The 12,142-nt window shown below is 55.3% G+C and overlaps 1 protein-coding gene across 6 annotated transcripts in view; it reads right to left on the bottom strand.

Moving 5' to 3' along the window:
* Window positions 1-243: 243 nt before the first annotated feature.
* KDM2A (lysine demethylase 2A) overlaps window positions 244-12,142 on the bottom strand; it is a 79,862-nt gene continuing 67,963 nt past the window's right edge. For 4 of the 6 annotated variants that reach the window (XM_074954553.1, XM_074954549.1, XM_074954552.1 and 1 more), the window contains 9 exons: window positions 10,692-10,775; window positions 8,496-8,762; window positions 8,142-8,273; window positions 7,946-8,035; window positions 5,771-6,480; window positions 4,444-4,607; window positions 3,734-3,892; window positions 3,163-3,378; window positions 245-1,989 (listed from right to left, as the gene is read on the bottom strand). In XM_074954553.1, coding sequence (XP_074810654.1) covers window positions 1,808-1,989; window positions 3,163-3,378; window positions 3,734-3,892; window positions 4,444-4,607; window positions 5,771-6,480; window positions 7,946-8,035; window positions 8,142-8,273; window positions 8,496-8,762; window positions 10,692-10,775 — 2,004 coding nt within the window. In that variant the 3' untranslated portion in view covers window positions 245-1,807. Of the gene's footprint in view, window positions 1,990-3,162; window positions 3,379-3,733; window positions 3,893-4,443; window positions 4,608-5,770; window positions 6,481-7,945; window positions 8,036-8,141; window positions 8,274-8,495; window positions 8,763-10,691; window positions 10,776-12,142 lie in introns of all 6 variants that reach the window. The other 2 variants (XM_074954548.1, XM_074954555.1) reach the window with 2 other exon arrangements.

Genomic DNA, 12,142 nt, shown 5'->3' with positions numbered 1-12,142 from the left:
ATAAGTAGTTTGATTCTTCTGTTTTCCACAGGAGTAACCAAAAACAAAATGGCAGAAAGCTTCCACTCCTAGGTCAGTGATAACAAAGTGGGCTCCCCCACCCAAAACTCTTAATCCATTGTAGCAAAACTCCCATGTACCGAGGCACTGCGGAATTCATCACACTTGCATGTTCCAGTCAGCAAGCAAGCAGGCTCACGATATGGAGGCAGAGGGGAGGGGGAGCGGGGGGGGGGAAGGGAAGGGGGAGCACAGGACCTGAGCCCTCCACTGGGGATTCAGTGGATCTAAACAAAAAAGACACCCCCCACCCCCAGCCAACACTGCAGCAGCAGAAGTCATTGGTGCCAGAGAATTCGGAGCCGGCAGGCTGTGGGGAGAGCTGGAAGGGTGACAGCTGCTTCTGCCTCCCTTATTGCTTTTGAAGCAGTGAGGGTGCATCTGGTCGATTCTCCTTTGAGGTTTCACAACCGCTCGTCCCTCCCCCTTTTCCCTGCTGCTTAGAGTTCCTTTTTCCCCTGTAAGGCTGGAGAGGGGCTGGGGGAACATGTGGCAGGCTGGTTTTGTGCTATCAGTATGCTTAGAAGGAGGGGATTTGGGGGGCAGGAAGAGAGCAGAGTGCAAACTGTGCATTAAACATCGACAAGCTCAGTCAGTCAGGGGAGCGTCCAGTCACTTTTGGGGAGGAGGGGAAATAAATGACCCAAAATAAGATTCCAACCTTTCTTTTTAAAGTGCAAAAAGCTCTCTGCTGCCCAAGAGAGAGGGTTCTTTGGACCGACCATTCATTGCAAAGGAAAAGTGGCAGCTAAAGGGGTAGGGGGACAGGGACTTTCATGCCCCCCTCCACATCTCCCAGGTCGAGAGCCGACAGCTACACGCTGGGTGACAAGATGGGGAAGGATCCTCTCCTCTGGTCGCAGCATCCCAAGAGTGCTCAGTGATACTAGCCTGTCCCAGGGGGTGGGGAGAGCATGTAGCCCACCCTGTGCAGGATCTAGAAACCCCTCTGGAAACCTTTTGAGTCCTCCCTGAGCTCTGATGGACCTGGCCTCTGCAGACACCCACCCCCAGCCCTTCCAGAAGGGCTGGACACTCATCCTCATGGGGGTGTGGATAGATGGTGCTCTGAGCAGGCTAGCGCTGCTCTGGAGTGGAAGCTTGGCTAGCCATGGGAGACACCTAGCCTTGAGAACCCATTGCCATGGGGCTCTTGCCCTCTACATACAAGCTGCAGGAGGCAAACCCCAGTCACTTTAGTGACACAAGGCCAAGAGGAGGAAAAGCTCAGGGGGCAGAGCTGTGGCATGTGTGCCAAGTACAGGTCCAATAGCCACACGTGACGGTGCTACTGGAGAGACCAGGCACGCTTGTTTCATACCATCCAGCTCCAATCACTTTTCCAGGGGGAGGACACTCCCCTTGCCCATGCTGAGTAGGAAGTGAAATCTGTTTTGGGGTGCCAAGGCAGGGAGAAAAGAGGGGCACGTTTCCCTGCGCGGATACCTCTGCACAACCTCAGACTAACAGCAGCCAGGCTCCAGAACAAGCTCCCCTGGCCACAGCCCATTCCTCCTCAGCTATGGGTCAGCCTGGCAGGACCCCCTTCCCCTGCCGAAGTCCCAGGAAGAGGAGGAGGAGGAGACCCAGTGGAGTGGGGCTGGCCACTGCCCTGCCTGTGGAGGTGGGTGATGGAGGAGTGCATGATGTTGGCCTCACAGCAGGACAGGGCTGGGGAGGAGGAGCGCCTCTCCGAGAGGGATGGGGTGGGATCTTTCCTTCTCCTCAGTCTGCCTGGGGTTGGTCTCTAGCTGATTTTCTGGATCAGCTTCTCGTCGGACAGGCAGTAGAGGCTGCTGATGGACAGGTCTGAGATGAAATGCTCGCAGGCCTTGCGGGTAATCTGCTTGCAGCCTCGCAGGTCAATCAGGGTGAGGTTGGAGATGCGCCGCAGGTACAGCAGTGACTGGTCTGTCAGCTTATTGCAACCTGAGCAGAAGAGGAGGAAGGGGTTACAGCAGAGCATGCAGTACCCCACCATGCCACGCATAGCCCTGCACACCCCACAAGAAGCTGGGACAAGTTTGGCAGGAGGCTTGGGGCAGCCAGCTGGGAACATGGGGTAGTTTAGAGGAATGGAAAAATACATTGAGGTTTATACTCAATATGAAAACATCCCTGCCAGAGCAATATCCCCCAAATATCCCAGTCAGCACAGCAAGCCCCCCCCCCCCCCCCCCCCCGCTAACATCTGCCCCTGCCCCATAGCTCCATGAATATCCAAACCAGCACCCCCTGGGGAATTTAATCTGATGACAAACTCCATCTAAGCATCCCCTAAATTTTAATCTTTTCCACCTGCCATGGACTGGGTCTCTACCATTCACCCTGCAACTTTCAAGAGGAAGATGGTGAGTTCTGGTAGCTAAGGGAACCCTTGGGTCTGGAATGTAGAGCTGGCTGGAAATTGTCAATGTGTGTCAGAAAAGGCTGGACTTCACAAAATCAAAATGTTCCATGGGGATGTGTTCACTTCATCCACTCTTACAGTGGAAGCCTGCCTGATTCCCAGCCATCTCGCCTGCTTGCCCCCACCTGCTGGGTCAGCTGCCACAGAACTGGGAGCCTGGCACAACCCTTGTAGCCCCAGCTCAAGCTGGGGGTCCTGGCTATATGCCAGGGAGCCTGGAAGCAGGGCTGACTGGCATCTGGGCAGCTCGGACAGTCTCAGTTATGAAACAGTTTTGATCTCGCTCTCACGTGGAATGAAGGTTTTCATCCGTCTGAGCACTTCCCCACTCGCCATAAGGGCTATCGACTGAATGTGTTTAAAAGGAAAGTGTGTTGATTTCAGAGGACAACCCTGCAGCAGATGCTGAGGAACATCTGGGGCACTGCAGATACAAGCCCACCCCCTTCATTCAGCCTTGGGAGCAGATTCCTAGCTGCCAGGTATTGTCCAAGACCCACAGCTCACTCATCCCTCTGGAGAAGGGCTGTGCCAAAGGCCACAACTGAGCCAACATGGAAACTAACCCCCATCCCGCCACTGTCCCCCAGCAGCATGGAACCCATCCGAAGCGAGGGTAAATGAAGGCAGAGCAGTGGCCCTGTCTGGCACCACACAAGGTGCCAGTGGAGGGGTGCAGAGGTTGCAGGCACCTGCCATGTTGATCTCTGTGAGCGAGTTGCGTGTGGAAGACCCCACGGCCGTTAGGAGGTTGGCCGACTGGTCCGTAAGGTGGCTGCAGTGACTAAGGTCGAGTCGTGAGAGCAGGGGCATATGGCGGATGATGAGCCGGAGCGTGGCATCGGTGATGTCCAGACCAGCTAGCCGGAAGTCTGTCATGTTACGGAGTTTGCTGCGATTGTCTTGACCTGCCGAGGTGCGTGGGAAACAATCATGTCATGGCCACCCCTAGATGCATTGCCATCTGCTACATGCCAGCACCTCCCACTTCATCACCTGCACCAAGACGTGAACTTCTAATAAATAAGTGCAGCCCAATCACCCTGCAACACTACCTGGAGACCACATCCCTCATCTCGCCCCCAGAAATACAGATCCCTGAGGAAATACCCCCACCCCATGGCAACCACAGCTCCCACCCCATTCCCTGAACACTGCCCCCTGGAGATTCTTCTTGGTAACTACAACCCCTGCCCACCTGAACACAGGCCTTCCTTGCGCAACCACATCGCCCACCCTTGTATGACCCAGGAACCAACATACTGGGTTTGTCTGTGGGAGGTGTGAGCAAGTCCCGGATCTGAGGGTCCTTGATTCCTACTGCCCACCGAAGATCGAGGGTCCTGAGAAGGGGGCAGCTGGAGGTACTGAGCGCACAGACTGCAGACCAGGAACAGCCTGCTAAGATGAGGTCTTTCAGGCCTGCCGGGAAGAGGGGGAACCAGTGAGTCAAGAGAGCCCTCAACTCCAAGATACCCCTGTAGCTTCCTTTCTGATCGGAGACCAACAGGACACTTTGTCCACACCCGCGCCAACACATTCCAATGACTTCACCTCTTGCCCACCCCTGGGAGAGAGAAGGCCAGGATGGGATGTACACAGACCCCGAATTCCTACCTCATCCTGGCAGGATAGGGGTGGGGAGGTCTCCTCTTCAATGCCGGGGACTGGGGGACACAGGGAACTTACTGCTAGAGCCGGCTTCCCTGTGTGACTCAGGAAGATCCACAAGGACTCCTGGGAGTGGGTGGTACCATGAGATACCCTGAAGATACATGAACATGGCAACAATCCTAGATTACCTCTGACATCCACAAGGGGCACAGGGCTATGGCACCCACAGGCTGGCTGGCTATTCAGAGTGGTGGTGGGGCTACCAGACAAGGGGCAGTTCAGCATGGGGGTTGTAATGCCAAGGGCAAAGCAAAAGAGAAAAGCCCCCTCACCCCACCCCAAGCACAAGGCCCACTGACCTGGCAGCCTGTTGACAAGCCAGGTGAGCTGTTTTTTGGAGATATTGGTCCAGCTAAGGTCGAGGCTGACCGGCTGCCTCTTGATGATGCCACTCAGGGCCTGGGGAGTGATGGACTTGCACCTGCTCAAGTCAATCTTCGTCCACAATCTCTTGTCGCAGCACCTGATGCAGAGAGACATGCCGGTTGGACAGGAAGAGCCCATAGCCCCACCCGATACAGACTGCTGGATGCCAAGGGAATGAAGGAACTCCAGTGGTAACGTGCTCCAAAGGACCCAGGGGCTTGCTGTGCTAATCAGACTTCTGCAGGCTCTTCAGCTCCAGTCTGTCTCTGGACACACTCCAGCTTGTGCTGGAGGAGCCATTTCAGATGCCAGTCATGCAGCTCACGCTCAGAACAGGGGTTAGGCTGCCCCGGGAACCAGCAGCAGGGCAGTTGGTTATCTCAGCACTGCTGGTTACAATAAGAACCGGGGAATGCCTGGAAGAGAGACCATGCTGGGCTAGCAGCTAACAGTGTCTTCCAGGTCTGTAGGATCTAGTGTGCTTGTGCCTTCATAGGCACTGAAGTCGCTGAGGGGTTAGGGAAATACGGGTCCCTGCTTCCCACCTCACTAGCTAGGAGGCTGCATGTTCTGCCTGAGTGGCCAGCTCTCCTCACACAAGCTACAGGTAACTCCATTGTCTTGATGAGAACCATCACATAGCCTGAGGTGAGAGAAAAAGGCCCCTGGGTGGAACAGGTATCCATGATGTGCCCATCACGACTGGGGACTGGAGGGGGTAAGAGATACACAGGACCCCATGGGAGATCACTGCAACAGTGCAGAGCCCAGAGACAGTCCCCAGCGCCTTCCACAGAGAGTTAGTTTGTACAGCCTGGAGACAGTTCTGCAAAGCCACCAGGAGAAGGCTGGTGGACACAGGACACTGTCAACCACAGGAAAGGTAAGGAGAGTGCAGGACTGGTCACTGTAGGCACTAGCAAAAATGTGGGGGACTGGAACTCAGGAAATGCTCTCTGATGGAGAGGACAACCCACTGGCCACAGCCCAATAGAGCCATTCAGAGAAGTGTATTTCTTGAAGGGAGAACAGGTATGGCACAAATAGCAGCATGGCAAACTTCCAGCACCAACATACCTCACCCAAGAGCCAGAGGGACACGGCACCTCTGCCAGGGGCCCAATACGCACCAGCTGTGATGGGGCTGCAACTGACCCTGAAACAACCCTCCCAGCTCTGTCATCTCCTATTTGGTACTAATCAGCTGGCGGGGGTCCACTGCCTTTGATGAGGGCGGGGGTGGCACCATGCCCCACTTACCATTTGTACCAAGTCTTGCACACCCGCATACACTCGCAGAGCTCTCTGCGGCTGAGGTAGCGGAAGACGGACATCCACACCTCTCGCTGCATCCAGCTCTCCTCGCCGTCCTGCACTCGGCCGCCTCTGCCATTCAGCCGGGCCGCCCCGCCCTCCTCCACGCTTTCCTCTTCCTCCTCCTCATCTGCTGCCTCCTCCTCGTCTGCTGCCTCCTCCTCCCCAGCCCGCTGGGGCGTCCTGGCCGGGCAGTGGCGCACTACCACGCGGGGAGAGTGCCGCAGATTAGTGGAGGAGGCGGTGATGGCCTGCAGCTTGGGCACGATGGAAGTGCCATGCAGGTCTTTGGCGGGCCTCTGCAGTGTGACCGTGAGGTAGGAGCCATGCAGCTTGGCCTTCTCCACCTCTGACAGCTCCTTCTTGCCACTAGGGTTGTTCTCCTTCTCCCGCACCATAGTGCGCTCCGTGACCTGGAGCCGCAGCAGCTGCCGCCGCTTGAAGCGCTCATCCCTGCTTGCGCTGTGGTGGTCACTGGGGCCAGCCCCCGGGGATGAACGTGTCACCACACCCCGCGGTGATGCCGGGTCATGGATCAGCTGCAGCATGGAGGTGGGCGAGTGCGGTGGGGGTGTCAGGGGCTCCTCGCAGCTCCGCAGGGGTCGCAGGACTTTGGCTTGCACTGTGTCCTCGTCGCTCTCCTCCATCTTCCGCTTCTGCAAAGTGGCCAGAGAGGGGAGTTAACACCTCACCTATCAACAGTACAGGCCCAGACAGCACCCCCTGATGGCACAGCAGGCAAAACCCCAGGGGAACACACCATCACTGTGCTGATACAGGGCCCCACTCACCTGGGCAAGACCACCTTTCTCTGGGCACTTTGAATAGTGGGGTCCGTGCCAGCAGTGCCCAGTATGTGGAGGAGGGACTAAGGAGAGCTTGCCCAACACTGTCCATATGGCAGGTCTGCTCTCCCAATACTGAGCTGTAGTAACCAGGGTAGGTAGTGCAGGGTGTTATAACAAAGGGCAGAGGGGCTCAAGCCAACCGTCCAGGCTGCGGTCATCTTCTTTCTAGTAACCTCGCATCCAGGCCATGGCAAGTTCACCAGGCCTCACACACAACTGGTTTCCAGGGTGGGGCCAGTGGCCCCTCCACCATTTGCAAACCCACCTGGCACAGGGGACTCAGTCAAACTGTTGGGAGTCACACTGACAGGAGGGGGAGAGATTTGGAGGCTGTCTGGGAACAGCACCAGCTTTTAGGAGTTACATGATCAGAACTCAGCTCCTAAATCCACACCTGGCCACCTGAACAAGCATGCTGACTTTCAGGATGGTTAAGTACCCACTGAGGTCCTTCTCCTAAGGGAGTGGTGGTGGAAAGGATGAAGCCACAAGGCTTTGCTATGTTCTTGAGGCCAATGGGAAACTGCGCCCTTCCCACTGCTGAGCCCTGCACCCAGGCTGGCCACATTCATCTCCTCCCGAGTTGCAGGCCTACTCCCTGCAGGAGGGTCCCCCACCTTGCTTGCCTCTGCTGGGACACTGCTCTCTGGGGCAACAGGCACAGTTCTACGTATGAGCTGGTAACCGTAGTTCTGCTGCCTAGGCAGCGCTGCCAGCCTCCACTTGGCCAGCCGGCGCCGCACATAGTCTGCTCGCTGCTTGGTGGCAGGGTCTGGGTGCCAGTGCCCTTTGAGGAGTCGTTTCTTCTGCAGGATGCTGGAGTTTGCTTGTTGACAGGCTCTCTGTGAACGTTGTGGGGGGTGGACATGGAAGAGCTATGAACCAGCTCCACTGGAAGTTAGCAACGTGCAGCTTCACCAGTGCCCACAAGCCACCTGGCCCCACCAAGGTGCCACAGCTCCACCAGTGCCCACCTGCCTGATGTGGCATTCACTGCCCTCAAGAGCATCAGTTCCTGTTGACCCAATGTGGCCATGCATATACGTGCACACATGCCTGGCTCCATGGCATGACGACCTCAACAGAGCCTCCTCAATTCTCCCTGCAACTCAGTGTCCAGAGTGAGTAGCATCCCACAACCAGCTGGGCTCCCCCTTTCCCCACATACCTCCCCACCTGAGAAGAACCGAGTGAGGTGTACGTTTAGAGAGCAATCCAAGTGCTCCCATTCTCCCCACACTGGTGCTGTCCAGGCGAGTGGCTCTCCTCTTACCTGGCCCTTCTCCAACTCATCACCCTGGTAGCACTTTGGACACTCCCAGCAATTGGGCAATTCATCATTCAGCAGCCCTTCCCCATCCATCTGTAGGTGGGAGATATCAAGTGGTTAAGCACCACCCTTCAGCCACTCCCCTCCCTCCCCACACACGAGTGTGGACCCAGAACCCATGTCCCTGAGCCCACCTCACCTGCAGGCAGCCAGGGTGAACTATCTCGTTGCAGATGCAGCATTCCATGAGCTTTTTCTCAAAGTCCTGCGAATCCTCATTCTGATCCACCTCCCCGCAAAGCGCGCACGTAACCGAGTGAGGCAGCCTGGGCTACAAAGGAAGCCAAGAGTGAAACCAGGGAGACAGACACACCAAAGGAAGTGCCCTCAAGCTTGGGGGATGGCTAGTTCCAGGAGCTCCCTTGTGTTGACCCAAATTCTGCTCTGTCAAATTCAGATTTGGAGTGGAAGGCTCAAGCAAAATTCCCTGCCATCCTTGCCCCCAAGTGGCCAGCCACGGCTCCCCCCCAATGTAACTTGCCACAGAACTCACCGCTAAGCATTGCCGGAGGACGCAGGACTGCTTCATGCGACCAGGCCCCCCAAACTTCTTCATGTCCCTGCAGTAGTGGCACATGCCGCACTCGCCCTGCATGCAGGCCTTACATTTACGGCACCGCACCCGCCTCCGTCGTGCTCCTGACACTATCGGAGACACTGTGGGCCTTACAGGTGCCGGGCGTGGGGCTGGCTTCATGGTGTGAGGCTTGGTGATGGGGATGGTGGGCAGGCGCACCTTCGGCCGGGCCTGGAGCTTTAGCTGGCAATAGACGCACAAAGGAGAGGTCAAAGATTGGGAGGTTCATGGCTCACAGCTTTCTGTCATGTTCAAGCAGCAGGAGCACCTCAGCAAGCCTGTGTCTCGCACCTTTCATTTGGATCTCAAAGGACTGCATAGACTCAGCCCAGTCAGCATTTTCCCCATTTTACAGAGCTGAGAACGAACGTATCCAAGGGAAGGCAGGATTAGATCCCTAGCCACTAGATGCTACACCCCAGAGTCGGGTGCATACCATGTGCCAAGGAAGGGAAATGACTGTTTGCAGCGCTTATCTTCTTTCCCAACCCATGCCCCAATCTCTTCTTCCAGTCGAGTAAGAGCTGCAAATGGGCCCCTACATCTCACTATGACCTTAGACAGTGGCTCGCTCCCTTTCAGCCTTCCCCTGGTGAGACTTGTTTCCTCTGACCCAGGGCCAGTGGCTGGGAAAGTATACCAAATCTGAAACTGTTTATAACCAGTCCAGCTGCTAAGCACCTTCGCAACAGTCTTCTCACACAATTGCAGAAAATTCTCCAACTGCCAGGGCTTTATACCACTGGGAAGCTGGGATCCAAGCTTAGCCTGTTAGGGCTAGTCAGCAGTCTTTTGATTTAGCAAGACTTTTTGGTCCATGCCTAAATACTGACACGCTGCCTCTTGGAGCAGTACAATTCCCAAATTCTCCTCCAAGAGACATCGTATTCTGACATTTCTAAGAGCAACACCCATGGCGAGAGCAGCCAGAACAAAAGGGACAGACTATCAACCCTCATAGAGCTATGGGGCATAAACTAATCCTCAGTTTTGGGGTAAGCTGCAGACCCACCTGGCCAAAGGGCCTCGGTGGGGGGCTTATTGTATCTCCCTTTCTCCAAGTCAAGAGGTAGGAAGGCAGAAAAACTACTTGGCCAACTGCCAACACAGTAATTTCTGTTAGAGGGAGCCCATTATCCAGCACGCTCACTCCCTTTTGGGGAACAAATTCTGACTTATGGATGTACAGGCAATTTTTTTTTTAAATTTTTTTTTTTTTTTTTTTTTAAAGTATTTAGGTACCTAACTCCCCTGTACCTTTTAAAATCTAGGCCTTACTGCTTATTCCTATATATTCGCCGAATAGGTTAGGCAAACATTTCAGCCTATGGGACCTTTCACTAAGTTTTTCCTGTGACTATTCACCACTAGTGGCAAGTGATTGGACAAATAAATCACATGGCATCACTTCGGCTCCACGACTGGATGGCAAACTACGGATTGGAGAGTGGTGACTCCCGTTTGCATGTGAATGACTGGTATTCAGACCAACACACTTAGATTCATGGATAGGATGTGAGGGCAGAGTCTGAGGCAGTCACTCGATCGCTAGCCAGTTGCCACCTCTGGGAAGCATTCCTTTGCAGGAAGGCAGGAGCATAGCAGGGACTGATCCCCATGAGAGTGGGGAAGCTGCCTGCTTCGCCCTGCTGTGGGCTTGTTAAGAGCAGACATTAGATAAAGGCCGTATCTGTGGGAGGACCACACTCTGCTCCAAGACAGCCACTTATGAAAAGTTCACTGGCTTAGAGCTGCTTGTTGGTGGGTGCCAACTCTTGTGCACAGAAGCGCACTTGGGCTTGTGTTTATCTTTCACTTCTGCACTTTGCATTTCACCTGAAGTGAGGAATGTAACAGCACCACTTTCTTGAATCCTGCATCTCGCTGCCTTCTCCCATCCACATTCCTGCATTTAAGCAGCTCTGGGAGGGGCTGCTGGGAACATGACTCCCCTCCCCTATGGAGGGTCACTAGGCAGTTAGGTTCCAGGGCTCTGCTCTCCACTTCCACCACTGGAATCTCCCCTCAGAAGAAGCAATAGGGAGGTGAAAAGCCAGATGAAACCAAAACCGCCAGCAGTTGGCTGGGCCATGGTACAGCCCCGTCTCTTACCTTGTCTCTCTTGGGCCACTGGATGATAGGGACTCCTGTAAGTGCCAGTTTTGGGTCGCTGTTCGCGTGCTCTTCCAGCAGCAGCTATTGGAGAGTCAGGAACAGAAAAGGAAGGAGACAAACAGCAGCACAGATACATAAGCAAGGGAACAAGAAACTGCTGCCAGCCTGGATCTGTCCAGATGCCAGGGAGAGAGCATTCCTTTCACATACTGCTGCAGGGGCTGGGGAAGAGATGTCCTCCACTCCACCCCCAGCAGAGACACCTGTTCATCATTAGCAGAGCTGAGCTGAGCTACACAAGTGATAGTTATCTAGCCGTTTCAGCCCAGCAGTCCCTGGCAGACCATGCTGAGAGGAGTGTGCACTTGTGTGGGGACTAGTTCTTTTGTAGAGGAGCAGAAGCCCAGCCCCTTTTCCAGAGGAGCCGAGTTGGGGCATGATGCTTCCCTGTAATTTGAACGCTCTAAGCAGCAGACAGAGTGCAGGACAGCCAGCCCCTGCTCTGGTGTAGGAGGCAGTCATTCTCACAAGGAAACCACACAGCCCTGTGCTGGGTGCCAGGTAGCTAGAAGCGTCTTCCCATTCTGCCTTCCAGTTTGGATTTCACAGTAATGAACAGTTCGAAAAGGCGGCAGGGCTTCGAGGCTTCTGGGAACGTTTCCAGGGCTGGCCCTCCTGCCTTTAACTCAAGGACATCCTACAGCCAGGTGTTAGCGACAAGCACCTGCATCCCTTGGAAGGCTCTTGGGCTACCAGTGCCAAGCCTGGCCTCTGCTCTCTACCCCACCCACCCAGATTGCCGTTGCAGATGTGCTTTATTTACTTGGCTGTTGCTATGGCTACGTTTTCAGGAGCCTCCTGCTGGCACTCCCATGTGTCAGGCAAGTGCAGTGCTTCCTGCTGCCAGGACGAAACAGGGCATGGGCTGGGCTCACATCCACCCCAGGGGATGCACGTCCCCCAAAGGGAACCTCTGCTGGGGAAGGCTGCTTTCCAGTTACTCCCCGCCCTTCTAAGAAGGCTGCGGGCGCGGGCGGAAGTGGCTGCCTCCACTCCCAGAGCAGCATAGCGTGCTGTCCACAACCAGACTTTCCTCCCTCAGCCAGCCTTCACATGAGCACACACTGAAAGGAAAGGTCAGGGTCTAGGGGCACTTAGGCATTGAGGTGTGCGTGTCTATCAGAGCAGGGAGGGGGAAATGCACACTCCCCCTGCCCCAGGTACTCCAGGGGGTGGGCTGGCTGGCTGTTCAGGCACGAACACCCTGCTCTGAGTGGGAGGGGGCACACCGTGATCCAACATCTAACCAAACAAGGCAGTATGGGGCAGGGAACCCTAAATGTGTGTCTCCTCTGTGCTCATCTCAGGAGGGAGAACGCCAACTTCTAGCCTTGAAACACCCCGCCTCGAGGATCGCTAGCACAAGCGGAAAATACTCCCAGAGAGGG

This window comes from Natator depressus, chromosome 6 (assembly GCF_965152275.1).
Source record: "Natator depressus isolate rNatDep1 chromosome 6, rNatDep2.hap1, whole genome shotgun sequence".
Lineage (NCBI taxonomy): Eukaryota > Metazoa > Chordata > Testudines > Cheloniidae > Natator > Natator depressus.
The sequence above is the reverse complement of the archived record's forward strand: the minus strand, read 5'-3'. Positions and strand labels throughout refer to the sequence as shown.